Source organism: Numenius arquata, chromosome 12 (genome assembly GCF_964106895.1).
Source record: "Numenius arquata chromosome 12, bNumArq3.hap1.1, whole genome shotgun sequence".
NCBI lineage: Eukaryota > Metazoa > Chordata > Aves > Charadriiformes > Scolopacidae > Numenius > Numenius arquata.
The window spans coordinates 32,549,077-32,566,258 of NC_133587.1; the positions used below are offsets into that span (position 1 = coordinate 32,549,077).

The 17,182-nt window shown below is 33.5% G+C and overlaps 1 protein-coding gene across 8 annotated transcripts in view; it reads right to left on the reverse strand.

The window, feature by feature from the left end:
* Positions 1–17,182, reverse strand: part of PFKP (phosphofructokinase, platelet) — a 47,442-nt gene that overhangs the window by 9,985 nt on the left and 20,275 nt on the right. For 3 of the 8 annotated variants that reach the window (XM_074157414.1, XM_074157411.1, XM_074157409.1), the window contains exons 5-16: positions 16,451–16,616; positions 15,670–15,714; positions 15,464–15,572; positions 14,936–15,031; positions 13,393–13,485; positions 12,910–13,035; positions 12,256–12,320; positions 11,512–11,581; positions 7,945–8,091; positions 6,999–7,069; positions 6,480–6,567; positions 5,383–5,535 (exon numbers count right to left, since the gene is read on the reverse strand). In XM_074157414.1, the coding sequence (XP_074013515.1) occupies positions 5,383–5,535; positions 6,480–6,567; positions 6,999–7,069; positions 7,945–8,091; positions 11,512–11,581; positions 12,256–12,320; positions 12,910–13,035; positions 13,393–13,485; positions 14,936–15,031; positions 15,464–15,572; positions 15,670–15,714; positions 16,451–16,616 (1,229 nt within the window). Of the gene's footprint in view, positions 1–5,382; positions 5,536–6,479; positions 6,568–6,998; positions 7,070–7,944; positions 8,092–11,505; positions 11,582–12,255; positions 12,321–12,909; positions 13,036–13,392; positions 13,486–14,935; positions 15,032–15,463; positions 15,573–15,669; positions 15,715–16,450; positions 16,617–17,182 lie in introns of all 8 variants that reach the window. The other 5 variants (XM_074157415.1, XM_074157416.1, XM_074157413.1 and 2 more) reach the window with 3 other exon arrangements.

A 17,182-nucleotide genomic window follows, 5' to 3' on the forward strand; every position in this document is an offset into this window, starting at 1 on the left:
ATGCTTAAAGAAAGCTGTTTTTTTTTAAAAAAAACTATGTTATCCTATAAAGTCAAGGCACATCTACTTCCACCAAGAAAAAGGAAAAAAGTTTTGCCTATATCTTTCAAAATTCTATCAGTATCACACATTTGCCTCTATGCACATAGAAAGGACATAGGTCCAGAAAATCCAGGAACATGTGCAAACGGATGAGTTAATAAAGTTTGCAAGTAGAGTACAAAGATTCTTTGAAAAGCAGCTGGAGGCCCTTGGGAAGATTCCAAACACTACAAAATAAATCACCATATGAAAAAGGATTAGGTGTTCCTAATATATGTCAAAATAATACTTAAATGTTAAGATTTTGCAGCTGTTTTAAGTCAGTAAAGTATTTTTTAGTTCTATTATTCCAATTCTTTCTAAACTAGTCTGTATCTCTCATGATATTTGGCAATCTTTCAAACTGCCTGTGTAACGACTGTCGATAAGAAAGCCTGATTGCATAGTATGTTATGTTTTTCTTAATCTCTTTCTCCCAGAAAGGACTAATGTTCACAGAAGTCTCATCTTTTCAATTTCTTAAATCAGTTCAGGGAAGCAAACTATTGCAGATCAAAATCAAATAGCTATCAAACTATCTCCACAAATATCTACACTGTGACTGATTTAAGCAATAACTTAGGAGAAAATGATGGGAAAAAAAATTCACCTGTGAGAGTTCTGCTCTACAGATTTTTTTCCTAGATAAAGCAGATCCTGTTCAGTGAGAGAACAGGACATATGTCGGTAGGTGCGTAAGTGCAAACTGACTTTCCAAAGTCTATCTCTACTCATGTATTTCGTAAGTGCAACTTTCAAACTTTCAGTTTAGCTCAGCATGCATTTCCAGTTTAAGTCTAAAACACAATCTAAAAGACTGCACGTTCAGACCCGTAGCTCTGAGAAGCAGTATAGCCAGAAGAGCAACAAATGGATTTTTTTTTTTTTTTTTGAGTGGATGAAACTTCATTGAGAAAGTTTCAGTAATTACCTAGCCCAACTCAGCTCAGTCAGGATGCTTTGCATTTTTATTCGTACTGAAAAATAAAGATGTACACTGAGTCACAGTGGTGTGATAAAACCATGTGACTTCCTGGGGATCTGCAAAACATAAGTTTCTCTAAGAAGCTCTATATTGAGACTTTTGGGAAACCAAGCTGAAGGGAGATTTAGAGCAATAACTAACACAACCGGTTAGTCTGCATTTATGGTATGTTAGGATGAAGTTAAGATATGTTTTACTTGCATTAAATATTGTCATTTTATTTGATGCAAGTGATTTCAGCAAACATATCCAAAGACTGTACCTTCACCAAGCATGAGCATTAGATAATCATATGCAACATCTTCACATCACTGCAGCAAAATATGAAAATGCTTTCAATAAAGGGTCACAATTATAAAAGGGTAAACAAGTGATTGATGGATTTAATAACTGATTTACACTTATTTTCTAAAATTAAGTACCACAGTAAGATCATACAGGGATACTGTACTATGTCAATAAAATGATTTAATCATTTCACACCCTTTTATTACATTTGTGTCATTAGAAAGGGTATTGCAAAAACCAAGGATGCTTAATAAAAATACATGCAGTTAAGACTGTGGTTTGTTGACTTGATTTGATCTAAATGCAAATGGCCATTGAAAGGGATGCGTTTCCCACCCTAGCTCCACATCCAGCTGTAGCTAGGACTGAACTGGATGATACTGAAGTGGTTAGCTATCTCAGCCAGGCTAATTGTCATCTTCCTAACAGGCTAATGTGGAGGCACATATGCCTCCACCAGCAGTGGGAGGGTACAGGAGTCTGTGTTTTTCAAGGAAGCTGCACAGAGACTGCATTAAGGCAATCCAACTGTAGCTTTATTTGCTCATCAGTGAGAAAGGGTTTTCTTGTGGCTGTTTGCTATTCCTTTTCTCACAAGATCAACTGATCACCCTGTATCCCTTTCCCTACGATGAAAGGAAAAGGGAAATTCTCAAAGAAACACATTAGGGAGTTTCAGCATCTTCATTTTTCAGGTTCTGTTTTTCTCCATCTTCAGCTGATATCTTTTCATTTCCCCATTTACTTCTGCATCTCTTAAATCAAATGAATATTCTTCCATACCTTGTTCTGGTTTATTCATCTTTCCATCAGTTTCCTCATTGGCAGGCTTTGTTTCCAAATTAAGTTTTCATCTTTTCCATGTTCTGTAGCTGAAAGAGTCTAACTTTCTATTTATTCAGTTTAATTAGAGCATAGCTTTCTGCTTTTTAGTTCCACCTGCAAACTGTATTGCTAATGCCTCTTTTTGATCACTATTAAGTAATCCAACTTTCAGTTAAAAAGAAATTTCTGTCCCTCATGATTATGTACGAGAAAAACAAACACTTCTTTGTTGTCATATTCCAGAGGTCTGCTATCTGAAATAATAATTCTATTCATTTCACTGGCTTAGCAACGTGAAGTTGAGAATACAGATTTTTTATTATGGTAGTTATTTTACTGATGTTTCTTTTCACAGAAAAGTCAAAATTCATGTTCTTATCATGCAATTCTTATTAATTAATTTTGTTTATCTGGATATAGAGGCCTTAAGCATACCCTTTTCAGGTACAGAAACCTCCAGCTTTCCACAGGTATTTTATATTGTGGCCTTTTCATTGACAATTGTTCTCACTAATATTCTGAAAACTGAACTGAAAAATACAGCATAAGATAAATTTGAAACACTCTGAAAGACAAACCAAATTCTACTGTTCAACTGATTACCAGCCTGTATTTTAAAACAAATAATGGAAAAAATTGAGCGTTTCAAGAGGGCTATAGAATCTAAATTCTAAGTATTGAGAAGTGTACCATTCACTATCTATGATTTAGGGAAAAATCACACTCTTGCCTAATCTCTTTTCAGATGTTGTGTATTTGTTGGGCTGGTTTTTATTGTTTTTCTTTTTAAATGCAGCATCTTAACACATTTTAATCTCAAATGTCTCAAGGTACCATTTACATGCCTTGACAAGTTTCAAACAACTAAACATTGACAACTGACTGCCAATGCCAAGCACTAACAAGGCCTCATTACTCAGCAGAAATGTACTTACCTTACTAAAAGTTGTCAAGAACAGTATCACATTAAAACTGAGCATGATGACATTTTAGGTGGTGTTCATAGGAGGTACTAATCTCAGAGCATTGAAAACTATGATGCATTTATTGACCTAATAGTGGCACTAGGAATAAAGATGCTATAAACTAAATATAATGGACATGAATGTCCATCTGCTACTTTTGTTTACCACAGTCAGTTGTGTGACTTTTGTAGTTACATTTAATAGAAGGTATCATCACTATTGAACCTGGTCTGAACATACAAAACAGGAATGAAAGGATTTTCATTATCAGTTTTAGTGAATCCTGTTCAAACAGTCAGAGCATAAAACTAAAAAAATACCAAGCAGAAATGTTGCCGCAACACAAAAGTCTGCTCCTTCCCCAAAAAAAGAACAAAATTTAATTTCTCATTGGATTGAATCTAAATCTTGCAAAGCCATGACATTTCATATTCATTTCAGAGAAAAATCTCAGCAAAATAAAATGCAAAACCAAGATGGAAGCCATTAGTGAAAAAAAATATCTTTTTTAAAAGTTTTCAACAAGTACATTGAAAGTATGGAGATACTGACATTTTATTATCTAATGAAGGCAGATGACATCTAAGAAACCTAAAAATAAAGCAAAACACAGCAACAAGGAGAGACAGACTAACTGACTACAATATACCCCCTTACATGAAATAACATATACAAAGAAGTCAGTTAGGTAAAAAAAGCTTACGAAGAAAAGAAAAGAAGAAAAGCAGGTGTTATGCACAATCATTTTACTCACCTTAATTTGTGATCAATCTTTTTGGAGCAATATTTTTATTTACCAGAACTGGAAACAACATCAACCCTTATAACCTAACCTGTCTATAAAGAATCCGTTCAAGATAAATTTTAAATAAGACTGTAAGCTAACTAAGGCAATAGCTCAGGAAACTGAAATTTCCTAACTGAAGGGTTTAATTTGCTGAAGATAAAAATATTTATGTTGACATGGTAAAAAAAAAAAAGCAAAACAGGTGAAAATTACGTTAGTGCTTTTGAAGTTGATAGAATCTGAGGAATCCTTCAAATTTCTGAAAATAATATCATGATCTTCAAATACATAATCTTCATAATCTCAAAATACATCTAAGAGATAGAAGCACTGACATTTATTTTTCAAAAGCAATTTGAAATTCTTTTTCTGCTTTACATGAGTGCTATGCTTCTTATTTTTCATTTTTTAAAATGTAGTTCAATATTACAATCAGTGAAAAATTCTACATTTTGGCTCTAACATGGCAAAAATCAGACAGCAGAACTTATAATATGGTAATTCATTGTAATTCACTAAGTTATGAAATATTTCTCTTTCTTCTTTTTAAGTGAAAATGCAAATTCAATTTTGAAGACAAATGTCTTAAGTCTTTGCTGTGTTTCAAACAAACTATGGACACTGTGCAACTGTATTTACAACATATGTGTCCGCAGATTATGTTGAAAAGAAGAAAAATTTGAAGAGAGTGTAATATTACTGCTATTGTTTCAGAGACAAAAGTACATCAGAATATATAGAAATGTAATTTATCTTCTTAGCAGAAGTGTGATGGATTAATGCTTAAGTGATTCAGATGAACTGTAAATGCACATGCCTGACAATTTAATTTATATGGTGGTTGACAATGGTTTCTTTCTGAGTTTAATATTAATCAATTCACTTCTAATTTATATCATACTACTGGATTTCATTTTATTTTAAGATACTTCATAATATATCTCAACTGTTTTACTTAAATCTGTTATTTGTAGAATTCATGTAATCCCTGTGAGAGAAATATGGGTTTCTATTAGAAAAATAAAGATGTTACATAAGTAAGGATCTTTCTGAACAGAACAACATTCACTCAGTGTTTGTTACACCTAGGTATGTTGATACTCTCCATATAATAGGGATTTTTTTTTTTTCCCCTCTACAGTGCACCAAATGACCATCAGGGTTTTTTAGGTTTCTTTCTTCCATCTACAATAGATATATGCCACCTCATTTTTCAGTTTACAAATTTACAGGTCATTGAAATTTCAGAGGAAACCTAATGGAAGCATTTGGGATCCTAAACCTTCTTTTTTAAACAGGTATCATGAACATGGCTATATCATAGTAACTGTATCATTTTCCAGATTACAGTTCCAAAGTTCTGGTCTATAAAAATATCCAGCTCTAGCCAATTTTGTCAGTTTTAACCAGAGGTGCTTTGTTAGTAAGCGCACACACCAGAATAGACTTACATCAGTTATAGTGTTCAGAGCAGTATCTGCACCAATGCTGAAATCTGAACCCGGTACATTGTTGGATACAGTTGCAGGAACCATAACCATTGGAACACAGAATTCATCATATTTCTCTCGGGCAGCTGACAATTCCAGAAGTCCGAGGTACGCCTGTTGGGCACAGGCATTGAGTGAAAAATTAGGATTAATAAAGTAAGGGCAAAGTTGGAATGCTAAAATGGAAAGGGCCACAGGGGGAGCCATTTCTACGACATCACGCTTCAGCAAGTCAAAGCATTAAGGAACCACTAAAATCTAATACACACAAAAAAGAAAAAGCATTAAAACCGGGTATACATTTGAAAACAAACAATAAACAGAACACTAATTTTCAAGGGAATATATAACTTAGACATAACAAAGTGCTCTGTACAACACAAACATACTGCAAACTAGTTCCCCAATCTTCAGGTACCGGTACTCCTCATTTAAAATCTTAATATTACTAAACTAGGTCCATGTTTAACAGATTCGAAAAACTGGATGCTTCATTCCTTATCAAAAAGCAATAAGCATGTTCTGCTCTAGAAACAGCTAGAATACTTTCCTGAATCAAGATTTCAAAAATAATATTATTCTGGTAAAATGAAATGAATGTGAAATACAGAAAAAAAGAAAATACTTCTCTAGATAAATTACAGATTTTAAAATGCACTATGTGAGAAAGAGTGGCTTAAATAAAGGACCACAGTGCAATTACAACTAAACATCAAGGACTTCCGGAAGTATATTCTAAGTATTGACACAGTATAGAGTGGAACTGCACTACTGAAGTAATTAATTTTTTTTCTTTAATACAAAAACACTATCATGCTATCTTAATCTTTTTATCCATCTAGTACATCCTGTTTTGCAATTACTAGCGTCTGTCTCGAATATCAGCTTTCCACAGAATGAGTGATTGACAATACTTCTGATCTTAAACACTGTATTGTGTATCAAAAATAGTTATAATAAAATGCACTTTACATGAAGATTGAGCAAAAATTAAAACAGTCTATTCCTGTTGTTGGGAATTCTACTCTACGTATACATAATTAGACATTTCAGTGTACCTCAAATCCACCAATAACCATAAGGGCGTTAATGTTGTTAGTGCGCATCTGGTCAGCGATCTTCTCCAAATACTTTGCAGGAAGAGTACTAAAAATTATTAAACCAAAAGAAAAATAAAAACAATTTACAGACTCTGCAGCAATAAGAATTACTAAGCTGAAACAGTAAACTGAGAAGGCAATGCAATATTTTCTTTTTTACATATTTATCCACACAAATAGTTCTTCCTAACAACCAGTAAGGAATCATGTCAACTGTAAAGAAACTACAGGTTTGCAATCCTTTTAAGTGTAAGGACCCCAGGCAATTTTTAAATTGAAGTCCTGACTCACATTTTCAGTCTCTCTTCACAGCTGGTACAGTACTATAAAAATACTCAATTTGGAACATAATGATTTAAAAAAGAAAAAAATTATTGAAGACTTAAAACAGTCTGCAGATGAAAAGAGCATGGAATCATACACTCGTTATATAAAATACTAGAATTCATCATATCAATTGGCAAAATATTGACTTACCGTTTTGTACCAAGAATTGACCCTCCTTGACCAGTCCAGCCTCCAACATCTCCCCAACTGATCTCCTTTATCTTTGAATGAAAGTGAAAAAGGAGATTCTGTTAAGTAATCACCCAATTACTTCTCTTGACATGCAGCAACACCAGGTATTACTTATGTAAAGCTATTGGAATAAGTTGTTGGACACAGACAGCACCAAAAATGAACTTGGCAAGGGAAGAAAACAGCATCAAGAGGTTAACTTAACTTCTCTTGGATTCTCACCAATCCCTTTCCATTCTATTTGTTCATTCTTCCTCCAGACCATAATGAACCCTCCCCTCCTTGTTTCATATCATGATCTTATTTCTTATAAGATCTTATAACCTTATGATCACATGCTCTCCTACTGAATGTGAAACACAAAATCTAAAACTAGGTCTTTGAAGTTAGTTTTGGGACCTATGGCTCCAGCTAGGCGTAGAAATCCTAGGTTTCTCCTCAGTATACCAACTGATGCTTAACATTTAAAACAGAGGAACAGAAGAATCTAACGCACCTGGGGAAAAAAAAAAGCTTCCTCCCTCAACAAGCACCACTGTAAAGTTTCTTATAGCAAAGGAGCACAGATGCAACAACTCATCGCACAGAACTAGCAATTCTTCTGTCATTCCGTGAAAACCTACCATAAGCTAAACACTGACCAAAATTTGAAGGTAGGATTCATCTGAACGAGTTTTGTAGCTCTGCAGCATGCGATTAGCAATACTTAAAATAAGTCTATAGACTTGAATAATTGAGAAATACAGTTACAATTTGGGTTTTATATCTCTTTATGAAATAAAAGAACTTACAGAATCAGTTCCCACAACAGTTATGACAAAACACACCTTCTAAGTATGTAAACAAAGGTGGTGGTATGGGATGGGGTACATACTACTATGTAATCCACACATGTAATACTGACCTTCCCTCTAGCAAAACCTTCAAATCCATCAATGACAGCAAACATTTTATGGCCTTCGGTTATGCCAACTCTCACTGCAGCCCTCACTGCAGCATTCATTCCAGCTGCAGGGGCACCAACATTTAGAACTGCCACATTAAAATTAGTCTGCAAGAGAAAAATAGTATTTAATAAGCACTTTAATTTCTACACCATGGCTAATTTGCCCATCATACACAGTTGCTAAATACTGGAATATAGGAAAGGAAATTTCAAAGACCCTAAAACCATCCAAAATTTAAAGTTAACTAGAAGATAAACATACGTTTCCCATTTGCAGAATATCACATAAACTGTCATTTTCATTTGGTTTGCAGGCTGTTATTCAGGTTTTCATATTCTAGCTCAGCTACATTAAGGAAACATAAAATACCCTGCATTATTCAACCAGTTTGATGTTAACAAAACAGTAGGTTTTTGCAAAAACACCCAGAATAGCCAAGAAAAAAGTAGGAACTGATTCTAGCACCACAGCAGTTAAGTGCATATCATCAGTACCAAAGTGGAACAGACGACAACTTTTAAATCTATGTATGGGCCGGATTTTTAGAGCAGCTCACAATATAGTAATAAATGGGAGCACTCAGCATCTTTCACAATACCACATATTTTCAGATAATGGCAGTTTTTAAAGCCTCTCCTAACAACTCAAAGTAACTGTGCTTATATACAGTGTCTCCTCAAGCTTAATGAGTATTCCAGGTAACTGGCTAATCTACTCTAATGGAAAAGTCTGAGACACAAAATATACATTTGTAATTTAAATCACAGGTAATGTAATAGAGAAGGTTCTGTTTAAAAAACATGAAATAATAAATATTTTGTTATATAATGTGTATTCCATACCTATGCATTTAGTCCCCATTTATATTGCTTTGTTATCAATTGTACTCTAGATAAAACAACTACATCGAAATGGATATAAGCACTACAGACTGAACAACACAAGTGGCCAAAAACACACAATCTAGCTACAAAATACTACTGAAAACTTCTGTCTTGTTATAACAGACTCAACTCTAAAACCACAAGCATTCAAATTAGGAATGCTTTCTTCAGTGGAATCACTACTTTATACTGATAAATCCAGTATTGTTCAGGATCATGGATTCTTCCCCACAGAAAAAACTTCAATACTTGCATTAAAATGAAAAATGTAACAGAAAAATTACTCATAAGTGTGCGCTGTAGGGGTAAACAAAGCAAGAATGCTACTGTGTATAAAATGCTAGTAAGCATCTTTGGATCAAATTTTAACTGCAAACCATGAAATGCCTATCTTCTGTACGTGAAGTATTCCTTGAAACAGAAAGCTTATTTCCAGATAAATCAGAGGCCACTGTCTTTGATTAAGAAATGATCAGCTAGTATAAATCAATACAGTTTCACTGACATCAATAAGTGTTGATTTACAACAGATAAAAATATAATTCATTACCAAAACATAAAGAAGGCACTGCAATTTAGTAATTTTGTTTTATTTTTACAGCTTTGAAATTAATAGAGCAAAATATAAGTAAAGAATTAAAACTTTACATGCCTGACCTTCAGGAAAGTTTAACCACTCTGTGTGAATTTAGCAACCAGAATTTAAACTATAAAAAACTATGTAAGCAAAATGCAACAAAACATGACAGCCTGAGCTTATACACTAAAATTCATCATGCTTCACATCAGCTGGATGACCTTAAATTGTTTATAACTATTGACATGACAGAATTGTAACAATTTGGTACTGCAGAAGAGCTAGAAGTTATTAGCTGTATTCTGGAAGATGGGAATACAAAACAAACAAATCAGAACAGTTGTTAGATAATGATTATAGAATCAATTCCAATTAAAAAAAATAAAAAAGGACTCAAACCAGAACATGTGGGGTTTTTTTTTTAGCGCTGGCACAATCAAAGGATTGTAGAAATGCAAAGGCAACACAAGCTGCAAAATACGTGTTTGCAGCAACACTGCTGAAGCAGAGCATTCAGTAGCTCTAGTGATCTGATCAGCTTAGCTTTTTGCTCAATTCCTTTGACATGCACATTTCATCTACTTTTTAATTCCCATCCAACCCATTTTACTGAAGCACAGAGATTTAGCTAGTGTGGTCAAATCCAAGTAATTAATAAATACAACAGACCTACATTTCCTTCTAATGTCATCCATCACAAAAAGGTATGGCAGAACTATTTTAAAACAAAATACAAAAGCCCAGTGCTAACAATCCTAAATTTGCATTGGCATATATAAAAAAAAAACCACAAACACATACCTAACCTGGAAAAGCAAATGTTGAATACCCACCAAAAAAATACTGAATTCTTTGATCTCCTGAATGTAAAAATTAGGTCCTTATTTTTTTAAAAGAAAAAAAAATTACCTTTTTGGCAGATATGTTTGAAATTACTTTGGTCTATATACTTATTTTTACTTACATTTAGGCAAAAGTAAAAGCATAACTAGAGTTATTGTAGTTTACTTGAAAGCTTCTACTACAACTTTTTATTTGTAACAAAGTTTCCTTTACTCTGTGAAGTTTTTCATGACACATTACACAGCAATTTTTGTCAACTAAAATGGCAAGCTATGATTATGTTACTTGTTATCCGCAGAATTTCCAAACAGATGTCAGCTATTCAAATGAACTTTTACTATTTTTAATGCAATTTTTCTCCTTAATATTAAGAATACACTATTAATCATTACTCAAATATTTAAATGGAATAAAAAATCCAAAAGGCATAAAAGTAACATAATCATGCAAACAGGGTAACAAATCATCACAAACCACAACTAAGAAAGGAATTAACCTGTGAGATGACATACTCACCAACTATGGTCAAACCCAGAATCATTCAGTAAACCATTAATGAAAACAAAAAAATCCCGTCTGAAATTTGTTTGCACACAATGTTTAGTGTCTACTTCCTAATAAATCCAAATTTCCTTATATACAAATTACAAACTACAAAAAAGAAGAACTAAATCTGCACCACTGTATTATGCACAATGACTTATTAGATCAGGTAAACATGATACATCTGTCTTCACTATCCCATCCCTTGAATTCCTGGATTTACCCCTGTTCTTGAGCAGTTTTGCCTTTCAAAAGGAAGGGCTACAAGTCTTTTATATTGACTCTTCCTTCTTTATCTCAAGACTTTTAGACTCAATCATGATTGCATCACCTTTCCTTCTCTCCATGTTAAGGAACAGAGGGCATAACAGTAACTGTTAGGAACAAACACTACAGAAATTGGGACCAGACATATATCCAAGACAGAAAGAAACTGTCCAGCACAAAATTTTCTACTTAGAATGGTGTTTCACATCAAAGAAATGTTAGTTATTATTAGAATAAAGTTGTGTGTTGCAAGCATCTTTCTGCCATTATAATATTTAGCTAATTTTATAAAATGTCCTGTGGCATATTAAGGCAGAATGAGGGGGAGAAAATAATAAAAACACTATTTATTAAGATACTCCAAAAGCAGACATACATCGCACACTCAAAAAAAAAAAGACAACCCTTACCTTTGGAAGCTCAGCATCTGGTTTTTTGTGAGACAGTAATTTGTAGGTGTTAAGGTTGTTTTCAAAGCTCCTAAATAAGTAAATAAGATAAAATAAATAGTAAATTTTTCAACTCATACTTATTTTAAGGAAACACTTGACTTTCTCAGAAACGGGTATGTAATATTTGGAACAAAGTTAGTACAAATGCAAACCACAACAAAAACTAGAAATAAGTGAACACTGGAAAATACTCAATCCTGTAAGATAATAGTGAAAAAAGTATAAAATAACTATATAACTGGCAAGTGAGTTTTATAGATTGGTGATAAAGCATTTTATTATCAAACGACTTGAAACAGAAAATGCTCTGTTGACACATAAGAGTGTAGAATATCTCCCTCCAGTGTGATTGTTGGAAAACTACCAGCTACTTACAAACAGAACTCACAGGATTGGCCTTAAAAATCTTTAACAAACAAACATATGTCAGCTCATACAGCACAGCAGCTCTGTGACTAGTTATCTCAGTATCAGTCACCAGCCTGACACAGCAATGAACTACATAGTTTTGTTTCGCATGTTTTTATGTGAATAAGAATTTCAATTATTCTATTTAAGCAACTCTGTCTCCTCTATTATTCTCAAATGTATAAACCCATATAGTTATTAAGTTATTTTAAATAAAATGTCAAGTGCCAGCAGAAGCGCAAGGCAAATTAACTTTTCTAAAGGAAGCAACTTGATACCAGTTATTGGCCATACCTTCCACGAAGCCTCACAGCTTCAACGAATCTTCCCTCATCCATAGCTTTCTGGACTTCTTGAGTCTTGAAAAAACAAAGTTGATTACTCAATATGTTTAAAAAACACAGGAAGTTGGTTATTTAATATATTCCAGTAAATAGATCATTCTGAAATAGCTTTCCAAAGTGAAAAAATTAATATTGACATTTCATTAGTATATGAGCTACTTATCATAGCATAAATCACAGTGGACAGGGAAACAGCAAAGTAGAAGCAGACTACTAAAGCCTTCCTGGGAAAACAAACAAACAAACATTGTATCTATTTTGCACTTTCTTTTTTCTGTTTAAGCTGAACAGTGTTAGTGCAGAAACCTGACTATTGTGAATGGCATGTAAATGTATGCAAGCATCTGAAGAATTTGTTGTTGCAATAAAAGGAGAAGATGAGAGATTAATTTTAAAATAAATTAAAAATATAAATATTTCTTGGTTTTCGGTAGTTTGCGAATAAGTAATAACACAGAGAACACACATGAAGTTCATTATTCCCAAATGTGGGAAATTGCTGCATGCATTCCCACCAGTATTTTAATGAAAACAGATAATTATTGTACACAGTAGTCTGTTGTAGTTAATGAATAACTATAAATTGGCATTTTGCCAAACTCACCATCTGCACACACTCCATCAAAGGCAGACGGACAGCCTGGTTTCCAGACAGGGACACAACACAGGCAGGGGTAGCTGGAGTAGCTTCTAAAAGGGCAAGCACAGCTTCCACACCCATACGACTTGCCTGAAAATAGACAATGTTTGAGTGTTCAAGCAAGCACTTAAAAGCATAAGGCTCCCAATTACAGAAATGGCCACAATTTCTCTGTAAATCAAGCTAAAATCAGTTATTCCTTGGTAGGTGAAAATGTCACAGGCTGTTTAATACTCTTAAGTATTATGATTGTTCTTACAGCTTTCCTTGTTATTCCTAATATAGATTCCTTTACGCGAAGTCCTTCACTATTCCGAATTTGAGCTATTCGGACAGTGGGAGATAATAATTGGATTTGTCAAGCTAATCAGGTAAAGAACTACTCAACCCCCAAATAAATAATCAAAATGTACTTTACCGTGGAGTGATTACTTTAGGTTCACTCACCAAAATTCTATCAAAAGCTGAAGGTGTTCCACCTCTTTGCACATGACCCAAGATAGTTACTCGGGTGTCAAAACCCAGCCGCTGAACCACAAGCTGCAGAGAATTCCAAAATACAGTGGTTTTATTATCATCATTATTTTATATATGCATGTGTTAGCATTATTCTGCTTTACATGCTATTGGAATAATAAAATTCTACAAATACTATACATTAGTATGTCAACACTAATGAAGACAGTGCAAAAGCTAAGCCAGTCTTTAGTTTATTTCTAACCTAAACTCCAGGTTCATAATTTAAAGGAACATTCTAGTTATTAATGGCAAAACAGTGACTTAGATTGCAATGCTTTAAATGCAGTTATATTGGGTTCATTACACACAGTCCTCAGCCTTATAAAAACAGGTCTAAACCTTGTAATTAGAATACTTGAAAGAAGTTCAACTACAGTGTTTCATTCACGCCATGTTTCATCAATGTGCAAGACTACACATTCCAAAAGATTCTGACCAAAAATTTAGTGAAGATGACTTTTATCCTCATCAAGGCTTTTACAACTTGCAATAAAAAGTATTATAATAACTATTCCATTCAGTAATTCTTTCAATTTTCTCCGTTAAGTATCAAATCTAAAGTTACAGAAAGACATGTTTTATTTATACAATTTCAGTGAATACAAAGTTAGGAATAAATAATTGATACCATTGCTCGGTATGGATACCCCTAAAGCAGGGGAAAAAATAAATAATCTTAGTGTTTACAAAACTTTAGTTTTACAAAATCTTCTGTCCTTGGTATTTTTAGTTTTGAATGTTTTAACTGGTTGAAATTTGTAGCAAGCAAGTAATGTTTCTTCTATAAATGCATAATAGCTGCTGTACATACACTTAACACCATGTGGTGCTAAATTTTACAAAGTAAAACTGCAATTCTGAATTGAGAGTCAAAGACTACTCTCAAACTGACAGCTGGGGAAAACAAGTCTTCATAGTCACAGATAAACCCCAGGTAAAGTCAAAATGTCATAGCTCCTACCTGCCAACGACTATTTTTCAACTTCTTTTTTTAAGGAACTCTTTCCAAGAAAAGCAGAATATTTTCAGCTCGAAAGCTTTTCTTAATCTTAGACACCAATGAAATTTTTGGCAAAGCAACCATTTAGAAAAAAATGACAAAACTTTGTCCAAAGTAGACAGTATTATATCACTGTGAGACAGACTATTATTAAAATTTTACAAGAAATATAAAGTAAAATAGGCTTACAATTACTGAGTTGAGCTGATTTCAGACTCTCTACCTATGAAGTAGGTGTTTTGGATTGTTATCTTCTTTTACAAGGAGAAAAGGTTCTAATTAACAGCCACTGAAATAACTCCCCCTCAAGTGGATTCAGATAATAAAAGCACAAATATGAAATACAACCAGGAAACTGTGTGATAAACTACTTTACAGCAACAGATTTACTTTACAGAAGTGATACTGATTGTAACAAGCCCAATGTTAAGAACAAAACACAAAGTGCATCATAAGGATGTTGATACTTACATCCTTAACCTTCTCTGACGTTATAGGTTTGTTGTGGCAATCAATAGCTCCTTCAGCTACAATAATAATATTCAGCCTTTTCTTTCGTGCACGATTCTATAATAAAAATAAAAGCACATACAAGTAGTAAGAAAAACTCAAAGAAATTTACAGCATAATTTTATAATCGATTGCGATACATTAAGCTGCTAGGATTTGAGGAAATATTTCTAATACTTGATCAGAGTTCTCACACATTTCATCTTCATACAGATCTTATCATTGATGAAGTGAAATGTATTATATCAAATTAATAAGGAAAGGTACACACGCTGCTTATATAGGAATAGTTTTACATGATCCCTAGAGTAAGTGATAGAATTCTTCAAAACAATCACAGAATGCAGGAAGAGAACTGTTTAAAATCAAATAGCACTGTGACACCAGAAACAAAGACTTGCTGGAAGTTCCGATCACATGTTTAAACCACTGTTTTCAAACAAACATATGCCAAGACAGAACGAAATCCCAAACATAGTAATAGATTACCTCTGAAAGCTTAACACACATTGAATCTTCCCATCCTTCTTCTGGTGGGTATTCAGGAATAAATACCCAGTCTGCACCACAGGCTAAGGCACTAACAAGAGCTAGATACCTAATAAACATAACAAACAATTAGTCGTTTATCATTCAGATTTCTTAACCTTTCATAATTTATGTTTGAGACACAAACTGCTGAAGACTATACATACCCACAGTGTCTCCCCATAACCTCCAGAACAAATGTCCTCTGATGACTGTAAAAGAAAGAAACAAGTTAACTTTAATACTGCAACTCAAAAGTCCAGTCCAAGTTCTTGAAATCAGAACCTAATATCCGGAAATCGTCAGTGTTCTCCATGCTTACCTAACACAGATTTCATTAACAAAATATTAAGCAACATATTTAAAATTATCTTCCAATGCATAATTCATTTTCACTACTATTTTCTTCTAAAATATATAAGGGCAGTTAGGAGAGAAGAGGTGACTATTTACTAGAAATGTAAATGATACAGACCCACAGCTAAGAACTGTAATGATAAAGCTGTATTAAAAAAATAATTTAAAAATCATTTAATTGCTTAAATTTTACCTAGGGAAAGCTTGTATACAAGCAGATGCTACTTTGTACTATTCAAAGTGTATCTGGATCTTCTCTAGAAGAGTATGTCTGGGAAAGATCAAAACATATTAAGAAGTCAAAGCCTGCCCGTAAAGCTGATGCAGACTCTACAATCAGATGCTTGAAGTGCTACCATGACAGGAACAATGGAAAAGCAGTTACTAAGAAAAAAAGAAACTAAGACACTTGAAAGATGCAGCCAAAAAGAGCATTTATTCTCACTCTAGAAATATCACAAATACCTAACTTCTATTTAAAATTAACTTATATCTTCCACTATTGTACGGCAATAAGAAATTTCAAAGCAATAAGATTTCAAACAAACAACGGTATATTTGTTATAGTTTTCCAAAATGTGCACAATTTACCTTTGAGCAGTGGTCATGATGGCATCCACAACTTCAATGATTCTGTGCAAGGCTGAGTCAGTACCTATGGTCATATCAGTGCCACAGAAATCATTGTCTATGGATCCAACCATTCCCACAATATTAAGGTAAGCGTATTTTTTAACAGCATCTTCATCAATCTTTCCTGTAAAGAATTATCCAGAGGAAGAGTTAGTTTTTTTAAAAACATTTCAGACGTATTGCTTCAGTCCTCTACTTTTGTAAATTAAACATATCCAAAAATTAAATTATGTTTAGATATTTTAGGTAACAAGGTTAGTCAAAACTACAAACAGAAGCCAATCAAACAACCAAACAAAACAATCCTGCACAGAACTTCTTACAGTAAGGAATGAAACAAGAGCTTTTCAGTCCATTTCAGTGTCAAAAGATTATCAAGTTTTGTAACCAACCTTAAAATTGATGGTTTAGACTTAAACAATAGCAGTCAAATTGTAGTCTCAGTGTATGATGTGCAATGAGGAAGTAAAAGGATGCAATTATGAGCATACGTAAACAATCAAAACCCAGCATTAAACTTTTGAAGACTTATGCAACACTGAAAGGCTCTGATTTCATGATTAATAAGCATATAGAATAGAAAAGCTCCCAAGACATCAGTGAAAATACTGAACCATCCAAGAGTTCTAAAGGATCTCAAGGATGAAATACCTTAGCACTTAAGTGTTTAAAACTATCTTAGTATCTGTG